Source organism: Gadus macrocephalus, chromosome 1 (assembly GCF_031168955.1).
Source record: "Gadus macrocephalus chromosome 1, ASM3116895v1".
Lineage (NCBI taxonomy): Eukaryota > Metazoa > Chordata > Actinopteri > Gadiformes > Gadidae > Gadus > Gadus macrocephalus.
The window spans coordinates 13611904-13626962 of NC_082382.1; the positions used below are offsets into that span (position 1 = coordinate 13611904).

Genomic DNA, 15059 nt, shown 5'->3' on the forward strand with positions numbered 1-15059 from the left:
TCTCAAAATTAACAAACTAACAAATTAGGAACCAGATAAACAGATGAATGCACAGGGTCTCATCCCTTTAAAACAGTCCATGTAAAGGTTCTTACAGTAGCTGTGTTGTTTCTACAAGGAGATTATCCTACGAGCCGCGCGCTAACTGGACTCACATGAGCTGGGGTCTGAAGTGGTGGATCAGGGCGCACAGAGCTCGGCCCGAGGTCCACGACAGGGTGAAGTCCTTCACTTCTACTCCGGCGTAGCCCGCCGTGTTCTTCTGACACCACCTCAACAGATCCTCCACACCACCCGCCGAATCTGGGACCAGGACAGGGAAGACATTTACATGAGGTAGACGAATCTTAACGGTCCCATATTATACCAACAGTTGTGAGTGTGATTAGCCGTTACAAGCCGTTTTGAAACTCTACCTCTTCTGACATCACAAGTGGGCGTGTCCACCTAGATGTGTGCTGGATAGATCAGTCTACCAACCTACTCTGTGGACTGTAACAAACGTTGCTCATCTATCCAGCACACATCTAGATGGACACGCCCACTTTTGACAACAACAAGGGAAACAAATAAAACAAACAACCGAGCGCTGACCTTGTCGTAGGTGAGCGTCTATGTTCTCCTTGCTCGGAGGGATGTCGTTGACGTGGTACAGGTGCTGTACCTAAAAAATGACAGACACGCATCGAAACGGTGGACGGGTGACCCTCCCCAGAAGTCAAGACGGAGCTTTGATCAATGCATTTTGACAAACCTTTGTCACTACATTTGTAGTGGAATTGTAACCACGCAGCAATTTGTGTCACTCCAATAAACACAAATCTGTTCACACTCTGTTCAGGAGGGGGGGGGGCAGTCTGACCTGGTGCACCTGTATGGCGGACAGGTTGACGTGCCGGTAACGCGTCGAGGGTCTGATGCTGTAGGACGTGTAGTTCTTGTTGGTGTTCCCCGGGTCGGTCTGGGACAGGAGCTGGTAGACACTCTCTCTGTGTGGGACAAGGGGGAAGAGATACTGTATAAGATAGAGCTGGATAATCAAATTAAATGGTCTACGATACGTAGACGTCGTTCAAATAAAGTCTAAAGTGTCTACTCATTTACACATTCTGAACATTCATGATAAAGGTCATTTCTTATTATGTAAACTACTAATCTTACATCTTCTACCTTTAATAATTTTAGAAATGTTAAGGATCCGAAATTGTTTACTTTTGGATTCCAGGTTCAAATGGATTGAATTGCTTTATTAATCCCAGATGGGAAGAGAGAGAGAGAGAGAGAGAGAGAGAGAGAGAGAGAGAGAGAGAGAGAGAGAGAGAGAGAGAGAGAGACAGCAAGAGCGATAGAGATAGAGACAGAGAGATAGAGAGAGAGAGAGAGTGTGTGTGTGTGTGTTATTGTTGTCTGTATTTGATTGGTGTTGATGACTCGAGTGCTGTCTCCTACCGCTCAGCCAGCACTTTGAGGTAGGGGTCTCCCAGGCCCCAGCTTCTCACCATCCACGCAGTGTCAAAGGCAGCAAAGAAACCCCGGGCAATACCCGTTCCCAGGGGCCAGAAGGGCTGCATCACCAAAACACAAAGAGACCATTAGAATGTATGCCAAACCTTCTGCCTATAGTTCTTTCCTTTAGAACACATGTCTGGCAGAAGTAGCTGCCAGTGTCCATTGAACCGGGGTGAGGCGTGTGTGATGTGGCAGGTGAACGGACGGACCCACCTCCACCAGGCTGTCCCCGACCAGGCCCATGAGCAGCTTCTTGCCGCGGCGCTCCCGCACCAGCGAGGCGTGCTCGGCGCGGTGCATGCAGGTGAAGTCGAACATGGCCACGTCGCGCCGCCCCGCGTGGTTGGTGGCGAACTCCAGGTCAGGCAGCTGGCGGTTGGTGGAGAAGTTGGCCGCCTCGTAGGCGTAGCGCCACAGGGCGTCATGGTCCACGTTCTCCCGGGCCAGCAGCTGCTCAGCGTCGCTGTAGTCCTGGGAGGAGGGCGATACGATACGATATGAAACGATACGATACGATATGATACGATAGTACTTCTGAAATTTGACCTGCATCCCAGCAGCACCATTTACAAACATCACAGACAAGACAGGACATCAAAAACAGGACATCAAGACAGGACCCAAAAATAAAATGTAATAAACATCTAAGGCCCATCAGCGTACATCTGATCTGGGATTATGTGCCTTGTTCAGGTCGAGGATTGACTGGTGAACAAAAGAGTGCGGGGATAGGGGGACGAGGGATGATGGCTTGGTTGATTAGAACCTGTAAAACCCTTCTTTGGCTAGGGAAGAAGCCCACTAAGAGGGCCCAAAGAGGGCCCGAAGGGGGCCAGAAAGAGTCAAGGGGCCCCTGGCAGGATAGCGTTTAGAAAACTAGGGGCGAATAAAGTTTAAGGGTTTGCGTGTTTTACAACCAAAAGTTACTTTGTTCACTGCCCGTGGTCTGCAGCTTACGTGTAGGGTGACCCCCCAATACTCATTGTAACATGCATCTATGTATATATATTAGATAAAAAAAGGGATTTTATATAATGATATACATTAAATGTATCATTAAGAGCATCAGTTAATCAGCTCCAAGCTGGAGGCTAGAGAGTAAGAGAGAGGCTTTGTACGTGTGCGTATTTGTGTGTGTGTTACCTGCTTAATGACCCCCTTCTTCAACAGACTCTTTTTCTTGGCAGTCATCACAAAATAGTGGGTGTCGTCCTTATAGTAAACAATGTTTTCTAAATCAATACCTTTGGAGAGAGGCAGGGGGAGAGGAGACAGGGAGGAGAGACAATAAGACTCTCGCAGGCAAAGGAAAAAACAGTTTAATCTGGATTGGAATTGAAAAGGGTGGGCAGCTAGCACATCCTACCTGACGAACCGCACCTATCAAGTGACATGGAATGGCTCCTTGTCCAAATCTTGCACACTTGAAACTGGTGTCCCTCAAGGCTCTGTACTGGTGCCTCTTCTGTTCTCCCTCTATACCAGATCTCTGGGCTTGATAATTGCATCACACGGCTTTTCCTATCACTGCTATGCTGACGACACTAAGCTATTTCTCTCTTTCCCCTCATCTGATAAAACCCTGATTGCAACACGCATATCGGAATGTCTGGCGGACGTCAGCACCCGGACAACTGCCCATCACCTGAGGCTTAACCTCAACAAAACCGAGCTCCTCCTAATGGACTTACTGGTCACCGACGAGAACATCACTGTATCTCCCTCTCCAACTGCCAGAAACCTCGGTGTGGACAATTGGACAATCAGTTATCCTGCACTGCAAACATCACTGCGGTCGCCCGATCCTGCAGATTTGCACTTTACAACATCCGCAGAATCCGGCCCTTCCTCACAAGGGAAGCAGCTCAGCTTTTAGTCCAATCACTGGTCATCTCCAGCAAAATATTAACATAAAAGATTTGGGGCTACTCAAATTAGATCCGGGGCTTTAGCCCCGAATAAAACAGCATAGTGACGCCACTGGTCCTATTCATCCCCAAATTGCAATGTGACATGCCTGCCGCCCCCTAGTCTGACCTAGATGGAATTCATTTTTCCATAAGAAATCATGCTTTACAATCAATTGTCAGTCATAGCTGTGTTTTGGGCGTAACATGCATTAAACCAACTTCTCCCATCTCAACCTGACACAATGAACTTAAAGAGTTGGTATAGCCTATTTTAGGCTACGTTCTCGGACCCAGCCTCCCTCACTTGAGCTTTACCCGAATAATTTAATCTTTCGTAGCCTACAAAACGAAGGACATTTTCTTAGAAGGCTGGGCTATAGCCAGATGCTCATTTTTTGTTAATGCATGATGACAGCTCACCCACAGCAGCTCTTATCAGTTTGGAAAGTTTACCCTTTTCTACGTGTGATTTAACTAGTGTTAAAATTTACTATAACATTTTTTAGTTCATCTTTTGTAGTCCTGAAGGTTTCTGCTAGTCTGTGGCCGAACTACTTTCTGATACAACAACATTTGCCAGTCACAAACAGCCTTCCTGTCCGCGCGTCTTCCGATCCCTATAGTGCACTCGCTCTCAGATGAGTGTAATATTTAGCCATTCAATCATCCAGTCGGTCAGTTGTTTCACCACTACAACCCCCACTTTACCACCTCCAGCAGGCCAGTAGCAATATTGATTGTGTAAGTTCTGCTCAGATATTGTTGAGCAGAATATATTGTTATACCATAGAATACTGGAAAGAAACACACACACACACACACACACACACACACACACACACACACACACACACACACACACACACACACACACACACACACACACACACACACACACACACACACACACACACACACACACACACACACACACTGGGCTAGTCACCTGTTTGAGTGAGCAGATCATGGAAGAACTTCTGGTTGTAGATGCGGGCCACTCCGCTGATCTCTGCCACCCGGGCCTCGGCCACAGTGTGTCTGTTTGTGAAGTTGGCCGTGATGCCGATCGCAAGAGTCGCCCTGAGTTCCTTTTGCTTGAAGCCTGCAAAGAGACCGTTATGGAAGTGATTTAAGTTAATACACCATTGTATTTGATAAGTGGAATAAGTGATCAATGTTCCTTACTGTGTGTGTGTGTGTGTGTGTGTGTGTGTGTGTGTGTGTGTGTGTGTGTGTGTGTGTGTCTGTGTCTGTGTCTGTGTGTCTGTGCGTGTGCGTGTGCGCGTGTGCGTGTGCGTGTGTGTGTGTGTGTCTGTGTCTGTGTCTGTGTGTGTGTGTGTGTGTGTCTCACACACCATCAGGGAGAAAGCTCCCCCCTCCAGCAGAAATAAAGACATCAAATTCAAAGGCCAGCGTAGGATGGAGATTAGGATGCAGTTTTGCAGTCCAACCTGACATGACAAAGCGCCATTTAAATAGAAGAAAAAAACAGTTACAATACAGTTGGTATCGTAGTATCTATAAAACAAACACTTTGTGCATTTATGGTTTAAATGTAGCAGTCATTCATGTTTCTGAATCTTTTTTCAGGTAAAATCCTGAATTTGTCTAAAAGCAAGCCAGCGATTGCTCTATGTTTGTATGAGGGTCACCTGCTGGTTTCGAAGAGAGGAAGTATCATGAGTATCACCCCATAAGCGTATGTCATAAATTCTTAGCCTGTTAAGCCCTTTGAGACTGTAATGGTGATTAAGGGCAATACAAATACAATTTAATTGAATTGAATATTCTACATGGCGGCAGAATGACGTTACTGATTTACACTTCAACGTTTTCTCGATAGCAACAATAAGCCAGTCTTATGTAAGGAGGCTAACAGGTCACATTGTGGCACCTTTGTCCCCGGAGGGCTCCTCCAAACCCTGGAACTCCACCGCAGTCAACACCTCCACCCCCAGGACCAAAGCCACCTTCAGCAGGATGAGCTGCAGCTGGCGAATACCTGCCCAGAGACACGGGATGTTACAGCTAGTTATAAACAAATGATCATATACATTATCATGATAGACATTCTAATTATTATAACCTCCGGGTATGAAATGAGTCTTTAGCCCAAGTGAAGGAGTTCAAGTACCTCGGGGTCTTGTTCGCGAGTGAGGGTACTATGGAGCGTGAGATTGGCCGGAGAATCGGAGCAGCGGGGGCGGTATTGCGTTCGCTTTACCGCACCGTTGTAACGAAAAGAGAGCTGAGCCGCAAGGCAAAGCTCTCGATCTACCGGTCGATCTTCGTTCCTATCCTCACCTATGGTCATGAGGGCTAGGTGATGACCGAAAGGACGAGATCGCGGGTACAAGCGGCCGAGATGAGTTTTCTCAGAAGGGTGGCTGGCGTCTCCCTTAGGGATAGGGTGAGAAGCTCAGCCATCCGTGAGGAACTCGGATTAGAGCCGCTGCTCCTTTACTTAGAAAGGAGTCAGCTGAGGTGGTTCGGGCATCTGGTAAGGATGCCCACTGGGCGCCTTCCTTGGGAGGTGTTTCAGGCACGTCCAGTGGGGAGGAGACCTCGGGGAAGACCCAGGACTAGGTGGAGAGATTATATCTCAACACTGGCCTGGGAACGCCTCGGGATCCCCCCGTCAGAGCCCCCTGCTTGAGCTGCTCCCCCCGCGACCCGACCCCGGATAAGCGGATGACGATGAGGATGAGGATACATGTTCATATAGATTATTATGATGATTATTATTATAAATTAAATAACTTTTATCATATACATTATTATGATACATATTATCATAAGAATAATATAATGGTTATTATATTATTCTAAATGATGATATAATGGTTATTATATTATTCTAATCAATACGATTATAGTATTATCAACAATATTGATAATATATCACGACTGGTATTGTGTGTGAAAAACGTCCTAGCTCCTGGCTACAGTTTGAAAAGCCTCAGTAACTAAATATTTGACAACAGGTCTATGCACACAATTGGTTCCAAGCTCACAGTGACGCGTAATCTAGTTTCTTCTTTGTGGTTGACCACATTTGAGTCCTCATCTACCGAATGATTGACGGTCACCTGGTAACGTGTCATGGTCACATGGTCCCATGTCACCACACCATGTGACGAGCGCACACACACACACACACACACACACACACACACACACACACACACACACACACACACACACACACACACACACACACACACACACACACACACACACACACACACACACACGCTCCCAGTTATTCCCAGTGTTTCCTCACTGATGTGGTCCAGGGTCCCGGTGCAGAATCGACCGTATAGCTTCTTGGCTCCGAGCCCTCGGAGGTCGCAGACGGTGTAGGGCCACAGGTGCAGCACGTTGTTCCTGGAGAAGGACGCCCTCTTCTCCACCACCAGCACCTGGGCCCCTAGCAGGGCCAGCTCCACAGCGGCCCTCAGCCCACATGGTCCGGCCCCCAGCACCAGACACTGAGCAAGAAGAACGAGAACATAACTCCTAGCGGTAGAACTCAAACTACTACTACTTGTAGCACTGTGTTCATAGTCACAGTGTGAACCTTTTAGTTTGGTTTTCACACTTCATAGAGTGTCAACGCACCTAGAGTGATCACCATGTGAAAGCACTTTAGAGACGACACCTCGCACTTCCCAAACACATGCACGCACTTTCAGATCATCTGCGATTTTACCTGCAACCCACCAGTTGCAAGTCAACCGATTCTGGTAGATATGCAGACACTGGTGGCCAAACGTATACAAATCAATATAAAACAGAGTGAAAATGTCCATCGCTGCACTAAAGTCAAATTAAGTAAAGTCATTGCCAGCCATGGGTCTCTATAGGCTATAGAGAAATGAAATCCAAAGTGGTTGCTTAAGTCATAGGGGAACCCGTTACCTTGTTTTCAGCACAGGCCTTCCTCTGCTGGTAGTCCTTGTGTGACGCCCTCTTATCTATCTTCACCCACAGGTCTTTGGCCTTCCTGTAGTTCAGCCTTTCCTTCAGCTTGGAGTAAAAGACCCTGAAGTCCTTGGGATCCACTTGTAGCTGCTCGCACAGCGCCAAAAAGTGCTTCTGCACATCCCTGCAGGATTCAGCCGTGACGAAGAGGTCGAACAGAGCATGCGAGGGGTCGGTGGGCTCCTGGTTCGCCATAGAGACCCCAAGGCGTCTTCCCTTGGTTTACTTTAGTTGCTTTGGTGGTCAGCTGTAGAAATTGAAAGAGAAAATCATAAAGGTTAGAATGATATCGGGCAGGTCATCAACACAGTGGGGCTAATCAAAAAGCCTGTGTCTCCAGCCTGTGTCTTTCTGGCTGTGTCTCCAGCCAGAAAAAGTTTTGGATACAAGCTGCCAAGAATTATTCGAGATTCAAGCAACTCACCATGGCTGAACTTTGGAACAATTTGACAAAGACGAGTTAGAGCTAATCATCTAATGGTTGGTCCCAGTGGTCATGTGGCTGGATTGGTCAAAGATTAAATCATTTCAACTTGGAGGCGGGTCAGGAACACACCTTTACCCTTCCAATACAATATAATGTAATATAAATACAATAATAATATTGTAATTATCCCATGTAATGATCTAGTATTGTCTACTTGTACCCACCTGGTATCAGATGTATAAATATTCAGTCAGTTCCCCCCCGTAATGCCTTATTTTCAAAAGTACATTCTGTGTGACAGACATATGTTATGGAGCACTTTTTAACAAGTGCTCCACAAATGTATTGCTAAAAATACCATTTTAAACATTGGTAAGCATGCAAGTGCTAATTTGTTTTAGAAATGCAACACGCGCTTACCCTATCTACTTGTACAGAAACCCCTCGGTTGAAAGACTTATTGGTCTTGCTGAATCAACATCCCTCTATACAAATCTTTAAGCCATTCATGAATGATCCCTACTTATCTTTGTCTTCAACCATTTGCATCAAGCATCTTATCGTTAGAAACCCAGTCATACTTTTTAATGGTCTTGCATCATTCCATCATTTTCCCAGAGGCGGGAGAAATCCGTATCTACCACACTTTTGCGTCATTTAAAGCAGGAAGTGTAGAGGGGGGCTCTAAAAAACTACAAGCACTCCTCATTTTCAAACCCGGCTAGGGGGTGGGACCCAAAATTCTTCAAATTCTTGCACAGGGCATATAAAACACCAAGCAGATTAAAGAAAATGGACAAGTCCCTCTCCCATTTGTGTTGGCATGGTTGCGGAGAGGCAGGAACATTGATACATCTAATGTGGCATTGCCCCTCAGTAAAGAGTTTTTGGAAAGATGTGATCTGTAATGATCTGTATCTTATATTCTGAAAGTGAAAATACCACTCTGCCCACTAAAAAAATAAATAAATAAATGCGGTGTCGCGCGTGCGCAGATGATGCCCCATCATAACGGACAATCTGACAGCATTAAGTTATATCATCATTAGCATGGCAGAGCCATTCTTCCAAAAGCCTAGAAAGATTAAGTGTAGCAACCAGCCATGCTCACTGTGTTCATAATCAAATAAGTGTATTGTAAATAAAATGAGTGTATTGTAAATAAAATGAGTGTATTGTAAATAAAATTAGTTTATTGTTAATAACGTGTTTATTGAATCATTATCAACTTGTGATGGCTAAGCAAGTGTTTTATATGGAAATAACCAACAAATACTCTAGCATCCCGTGAAAGATGTATAACAAATCACACTATCAGCTCTTACCTCCGGGCCTAAAAAAAATTCTAGGGGAAACACTGCTCAGATGTAGTTATCCCTTTCTGTCGATTTTGGGATGGTAGTTGCTTTGCTGTATTTAGAAGTTAACTCACAGTGCAGACACGGAAAGAGGAGGAGATGAGGAGAGGAGAGTAAAGGAGGAGTAGAGAGAAGGCATGCAAATAAGAGGAGGGGAGTAGAGAGGACAGGAGTGAGGGAGAACAGTCCAGCAGAAGATTGATATGCCATGTTTAAATTGGGTCATTAATAGCTCAATGGGAAATAAAATCCATAATTTCTAGATATAACTAGGTTACAATTTATGGTTCTGAAACATTATAATCTCCCACTGTAATTAATTCCTTGTTAAGCCACTGGCAGACACAAACCATTATTACACAGAAACACAACAAGTGTGAACAAGACTCACATTTCTGAATAGCCCGGCCATGTTGAGACGGCTACACACAGGCAGCATTTAAAATGTAATCTGACACAGGAGACAAGTTGCAAATTAAGTGAATTTGCTTACCTTATACTATAGCACATCGTTCATGGTAATTTGGTCTCTATCAAGTCTTGGCTCCAAACTCCTCGGTGCTTCTACATTTGTCAGCTACTTTTATTAGGTGTCTTTTCTAAGTTACTTCCACTCTCTATGGACCTTGATATCATAGCTGGGTTCCATGTACTAATAAAAATTATCTGCCTTTCAGCTGTTTATTGTTCTACCCTTGCTCTAACCTTTGCTCGGTGTTGAGGTGGGGCATTTTTGGGCCGTGCCCCCCCAAGCGGTCATTAATGACCTTCCTACCACAGGTCATAGCATTGCCAAAAGAAAAACCCTATTAGTTAATTTTAATTTAATTTAAGTTTTAATATTAAATGTGCAAACTGTAACTTAAATGAAATAAAATATATGAATGGGGAAATTGCATAATTTTGGTTGTGCATGCATAGCAGGTTAGGCTATGCATGCAAAGAATATGAGCCTATACAGAGCATCTATGAGCAGGCAGTTAGGAAAAAGCAAAGAAAATAATTTCCAACTCCCAACACCACTCTTCCCTGAATATGAAACCCTGCCATCAGGGAGAAGACTCAGTGTGCCACTATGCAAATCTAACCGTCCTAAATTATCATTTGTCCCAGCCTCCATTAAGCTGACGAACAATGTGCAATAATAGGTTTGCACTTTAGCACATAGCACTTTATCACATAGCACTTTAGAATTAAGCAATTTAGCACATAGCACTCTATCCATAAGTTCTAGTGCAATAAACACTTGCACTTTATCACCATACTGTAGATTTCTATGTTATACAGCAAGGGGCAATTTAAGTCTATCAAGCTCCATGTTCTCAATGTTAAAATGCTGATTTTTCTGGTTGTGTTTGTGTCTGTGGTTGTGTTTTTTTTGTTCTGTTGTACTCTGTGTATGTTAAGAAAGCAATGATGCACTGTGCCTAAGACAAATTTCCCCACGGGGACAATAAAGTTGAACCTTGACCTTGAAAGCGTTGATTATCTGACAAGGAACAAACTCTTCAAACCTTTCCAGTCGGGGTTCAGGAATTTCCACTCAACTGAAACTGCTGTGACAAGAGTTGTAAATTATATCCTTCTTGCTTTGGATACAAATACAAGCTCAACCTGAGTGCTGAGTTCGACACGATCGACCACAGCACTCTTCTTCACCGTCTTGAGCACTATGTTGGTTTCAGGGGTACAGCCCTTGGCTGGGTTGAATCGTACCTCACAGGTAGTAACACAATTTGTGCTCCATGAGGGTTCGGAATCGAAGCACCGCAAACTACGCTTTGGCGTACCACAAGGGTCGGTCCTTGGTCCATTACTTTTTGCATGCTTCCCTTGGGCGACGTGATCCGCAGCTTCTGAATTAGTTTCCATTGCTACGCGGATGACTTCCAGCTCTTCATTCCTGTAGATTCAGGGGACTCGGCCCAGATCCAGAAAGTTGAGTCCTGTCTGGCTGCGGTGAAGAGCTGGATGTCACAGAACTTCCTACAGCTTAACACTGGGAAGACAGAGCTGATAATTATCGGCTCAAAGCAGGACCAGAGAGAATTTGAGGATGTCTCACGGTGGTTGGATAGCTTCGCCATCCCAGAGTCCATCTGTCAAAAATCTTGGTGTCCTGTTCGACCCTCAACTGTGCTTTGACCAACATGTTAGAAGCATAACTAGAATTGCCTTTTTCCATTTGAGAAACATTACAAGAAACAGACCAATGTTATCTGCAGCGGATGCAAAGACACTGATTCATGCATTTGTTTAATCAAGACTGGATTATTGTAATGCACTGTTCTCGAGACTACCAAACTCTACCACAAAAAGTCTACAGCTTGAACAGAATGCTGCAGCTAGACTGCTGACCAGAACGAGAAGGTTTGATCACATCACACCTATTCTCGCCTCTTTGCACTGGCTACCAATAACTTTCAAATGGGATTTTAAGGTGCTACTGCTAACCTATAAAGCCTTGCATGGATTATCTCCATCCTACCTAAAGGACCTGATCATTCCTTATAGTCCTTCTCGGTCCCTCCGGTCTTCGGGAGCTGGCCTTCTTTCACTGCCGAAGGTTAAAAAGAAATTGGCTGGACAGAGAGCGTTTGCCTATCGAGCCCCCTTCCTAAGGAATAGGTTGCCACCAGTGAACAGGGAAGCTGACTCGATTCAAAGCAACGTTCAAACGCATCTATACAATCTTGCATTTGGAACATAGGAGTGTGAAAACGACACAGATGCGATGTGAAGACCACTGTGTTTGTTTGTGCTTTTGTTTGTTTGTTTGTACTTTTTGTTCATACAGTATACATCCTCACAATGTACTTTTCCGTTCTTATTCACTATTCTGTCTGTTCTAGCGTGTTGCGGTGACTGGACTGGATGCCTGGACTCTCCTCATGGTTAACCGGCCAGCAACACATCACCAATTTAATATGATGTGCATGTATTTACCTGTCTGTCAATTATGGCACCCATTGCACTCCTGACCATCCCTGGAAGAAGGGATCCCCTACTACCCTTCTTCTCAAGATTTCTACCTTGCTAATTTCAAGGGAGTTTTTTCTTGCCCTTGTGGGGGCCTGGGTAAAGGGGGGTGTCATAGATATTTGGCCTGTTAAGCCCTTTGAGACTGTAATGGTGATTAAGGGCTATACAAATAAAATTGAATTTAATCGAATGGAAAGATACAGTACTTATTAGGCCCCGTCCACACAAAGCCGATTTCATGGCGAAACCGCAAAGGTCTTGTACGGTTCGGCCTTCCGTCCACACGAAGCTGGCGAATCCGCTGACCGAAACCGCAAACTTCTAAAACCACCCTCGGAGGTGGTTTCAAATCTACCCGGTTTCGTTTTGGATTCGTGTGGACGCCTGAAACCGACTGAAACCGTAAACCATGACGTCATCGACCCACCCCTCGACCCTCTAGCCAATGACTGTTAAGCCCGCGGAGTCTCAGAACTCACAACAACAAGGATTTCTGTAGCAGAAGCAGCGCCCCTTATGGGCCTGGAATGTGTACTACAGCGTTTCTACAGATCTACCCGGTTTCGCTTGGCTTCGTCTTTACGGAGATACTGCGAAACCGGATAGATCGAAACCGTAACGGTTTCGCTTGTTTCGGCTTCGTGTGGACGGGGCCTTAGTCGTTTGAGCAGCAGAACCCTTCGCCTGCAACTCTTCTGACGGTAAGCCGTTTGATCATTTCACTTCTTGAAGCCAGCCCTGGCTTTCTGTATATGGCCTTGTGTCATTTCTGCCTGGTGCGTGGCTTCTCCAATAGGCTACTTGCTGCCCGAATGCGTGCCTAGTGTCAGTGGACCTGTTCTGTTACTTATTGCGCATTTCCACCGGAGGGTGCGGGTCGGTTCGGTGCGGCTTGGTGGAGTAGTGAAGGTGCGGTTCGGCGCGGCTCATCTACGGCTCGCGTTTCCACCGCCGACAGTTCCCTTATGGTAGTGGGGGGGGGGGGTTTACTCCAAGTGCCCCTGACTGCAGCCCGCAGATCGAGGAGGAGCTAAATGTGGGCGGGCTTAAACGTTTAACCCCGCCCACATTTAAGGAAAATTCCACGCAGCATCATGGACTCAGACGGAAATACGGAGTCCATGATACTGCGCGCTTTTCTGCCTAGAGGTAAGTTGCCTATGAAGGTATTATTGTAGCAAAAGTCTTTAGCACCTGTAACTGCAGAATTTGAATGCGTACACTAAAGTCACAGTAAATTTGAAGTCGTATATATTTATTTTGCATGTGTACTCTAAAGTCACAAATGTGTAACAGTACATTTGTAGTCGTAAAAAAAATATAAATATTTTTTATACCATTGTAAACACAAAATAGGGTCTACGAGTACGCTAATCTGTGTTACAGGTGCACAAATCCTTTTGCTACAATTATTGCAGCGCAGTTGGTGCAAAACACATTCGCACACCCGTGTTTCATAATCTGAGAACATGCCCAAAAGGTGTGCATTCGTAAACCCAAATTTGAACAAATGCATCAGAAGTTGCACATCTGTGAACGCTATGTTAATTCAGCATTTTAATGAGCGAGCACAAAACCATTTTACAACTGCTCGAATCTGCTCCTGCAAGTCTCAGCTGTGGGGTTTTTTGCAGGTTGTTTTGCAACACCCCTAGGTGGTAAATGTGTAGCAAAAGTATTCGTATCCGTAGATGACAGAGCGTCCGTGAGCGGGACAAAATAGTCCCGCCCATAATTTCCTAATCCAATGAAAATCGCCGGCAGGGATGCATTTCTCAAATTACACTGTCTGGGACCCACCCCGTGCCAGCCATGGAGCTATAAAGATCGCAGCATACTCAGCACGGGATACGTTTATTTCTGGAGAAGTGAAGAGGGCGTCCTACTGAACGGAGATGGGTATCCTACATTATGTTAAATGAAATGACTTAGTTCAAGTGAATTCCCCCCAAAGTATTTCATTAACATGCCGCAAATGTCCTTGAATGTATTTTAATGGTCGCCATAACATAAATTCAGAAATGTTAATGCAATAGGCCTACTTTGGGGAGAATTCCCTTGAACTAAGTCATTTCATTTTACATAATGTAGGATACCCACCTCCGTTCAGTAAGACGCCCTCTTCACTTCTCCAGAAAGAAACGTACCGCGCTAAGAATGCTGCGATCTTTATAGCTCCATGGCTGGCACGCGATGGGTCCCAGTCAGGGACGGCTGGTATAAATGGGCTAACAGGGCTAAGCCCTCTTACAGTGAAAATATATTATTAAATTCTTAGAACATATTGTTTTAAATTTTGGTAGAACCTAAAGGAGCAACAGCACCAAAAAGTGACAGAAAAACCCAGGATATATATATCTTCGTTTTTTTTCCTGTGAATGGGCTAAATGTATTCAGCCCAAGCGCAGTAGCGTAAGCTTCCATTGACGTTTGATTGACAGGTGCCCTGACACGCCCCCTTCATATGCTTCCCATTTGGGCTAAATTAGTTTAGCCCAAAGGCTGACCTAGCACAGTAGCTACAGTACAGTGTCCTTCGACTAATCACAGCACAGTAGCGCAAGTGCAGTATGGCGGGCGTTAGCATGAAAATGAATGAAGTGGATTATTTACTTTCTAATCGGTTTTCTTTAATGTCTTTGGAGGAAAAATTGGAAGTGAAAAGATTGGGGACACATCAACCAAACGATGTACAGATTTACTGTCAGGAGTGCGGTCAGAATATGGCCGGTAATAGTGCATTTGTAAGCGGGTCAACTACGTTTCGTATCGAAACATTTAAAAAGCTGTCTAAATGACCCAACATGACGTGACAAGTGTGTAGAGATAGTGGCCCCTCTCCAAGCTGCATTTCAGCGACAGGCAGTAACAATAAGGTTCTCTAAGGAA

At 45.1% G+C, this 15059-nt stretch overlaps 1 protein-coding gene across 4 annotated transcripts in view; it reads right to left on the minus strand.

The window, feature by feature from the left end:
- The window catches only part of LOC132453960 (F-actin-monooxygenase mical1-like), a 57325-nt gene that overhangs the window by 13624 nt on the left and 28642 nt on the right, over window positions 1-15059 (minus strand). The window contains exons 1-12 of one of the 4 annotated variants that reach the window (XM_060047070.1): window positions 9682-9872; window positions 7341-7650; window positions 6703-6910; window positions 5314-5421; window positions 4775-4870; window positions 4366-4521; window positions 2653-2753; window positions 1723-1980; window positions 1450-1565; window positions 863-989; window positions 595-664; window positions 156-303 (exon numbers count right to left, since the gene is read on the minus strand). In XM_060047070.1, the coding sequence (XP_059903053.1) occupies window positions 156-303; window positions 595-664; window positions 863-989; window positions 1450-1565; window positions 1723-1980; window positions 2653-2753; window positions 4366-4521; window positions 4775-4870; window positions 5314-5421; window positions 6703-6910; window positions 7341-7598 (1646 nt within the window). In that variant the 5' untranslated portion in view covers window positions 7599-7650; window positions 9682-9872. Of the gene's footprint in view, window positions 1-155; window positions 304-594; window positions 665-862; window positions 990-1449; window positions 1566-1722; window positions 1981-2652; window positions 2754-4365; window positions 4522-4774; window positions 4871-5313; window positions 5422-6702; window positions 6911-7340; window positions 7702-8250; window positions 8354-9681; window positions 9873-15059 lie in introns of those variants that run through there. The other 3 variants (XM_060047094.1, XM_060047087.1, XM_060047079.1) reach the window with 3 other exon arrangements.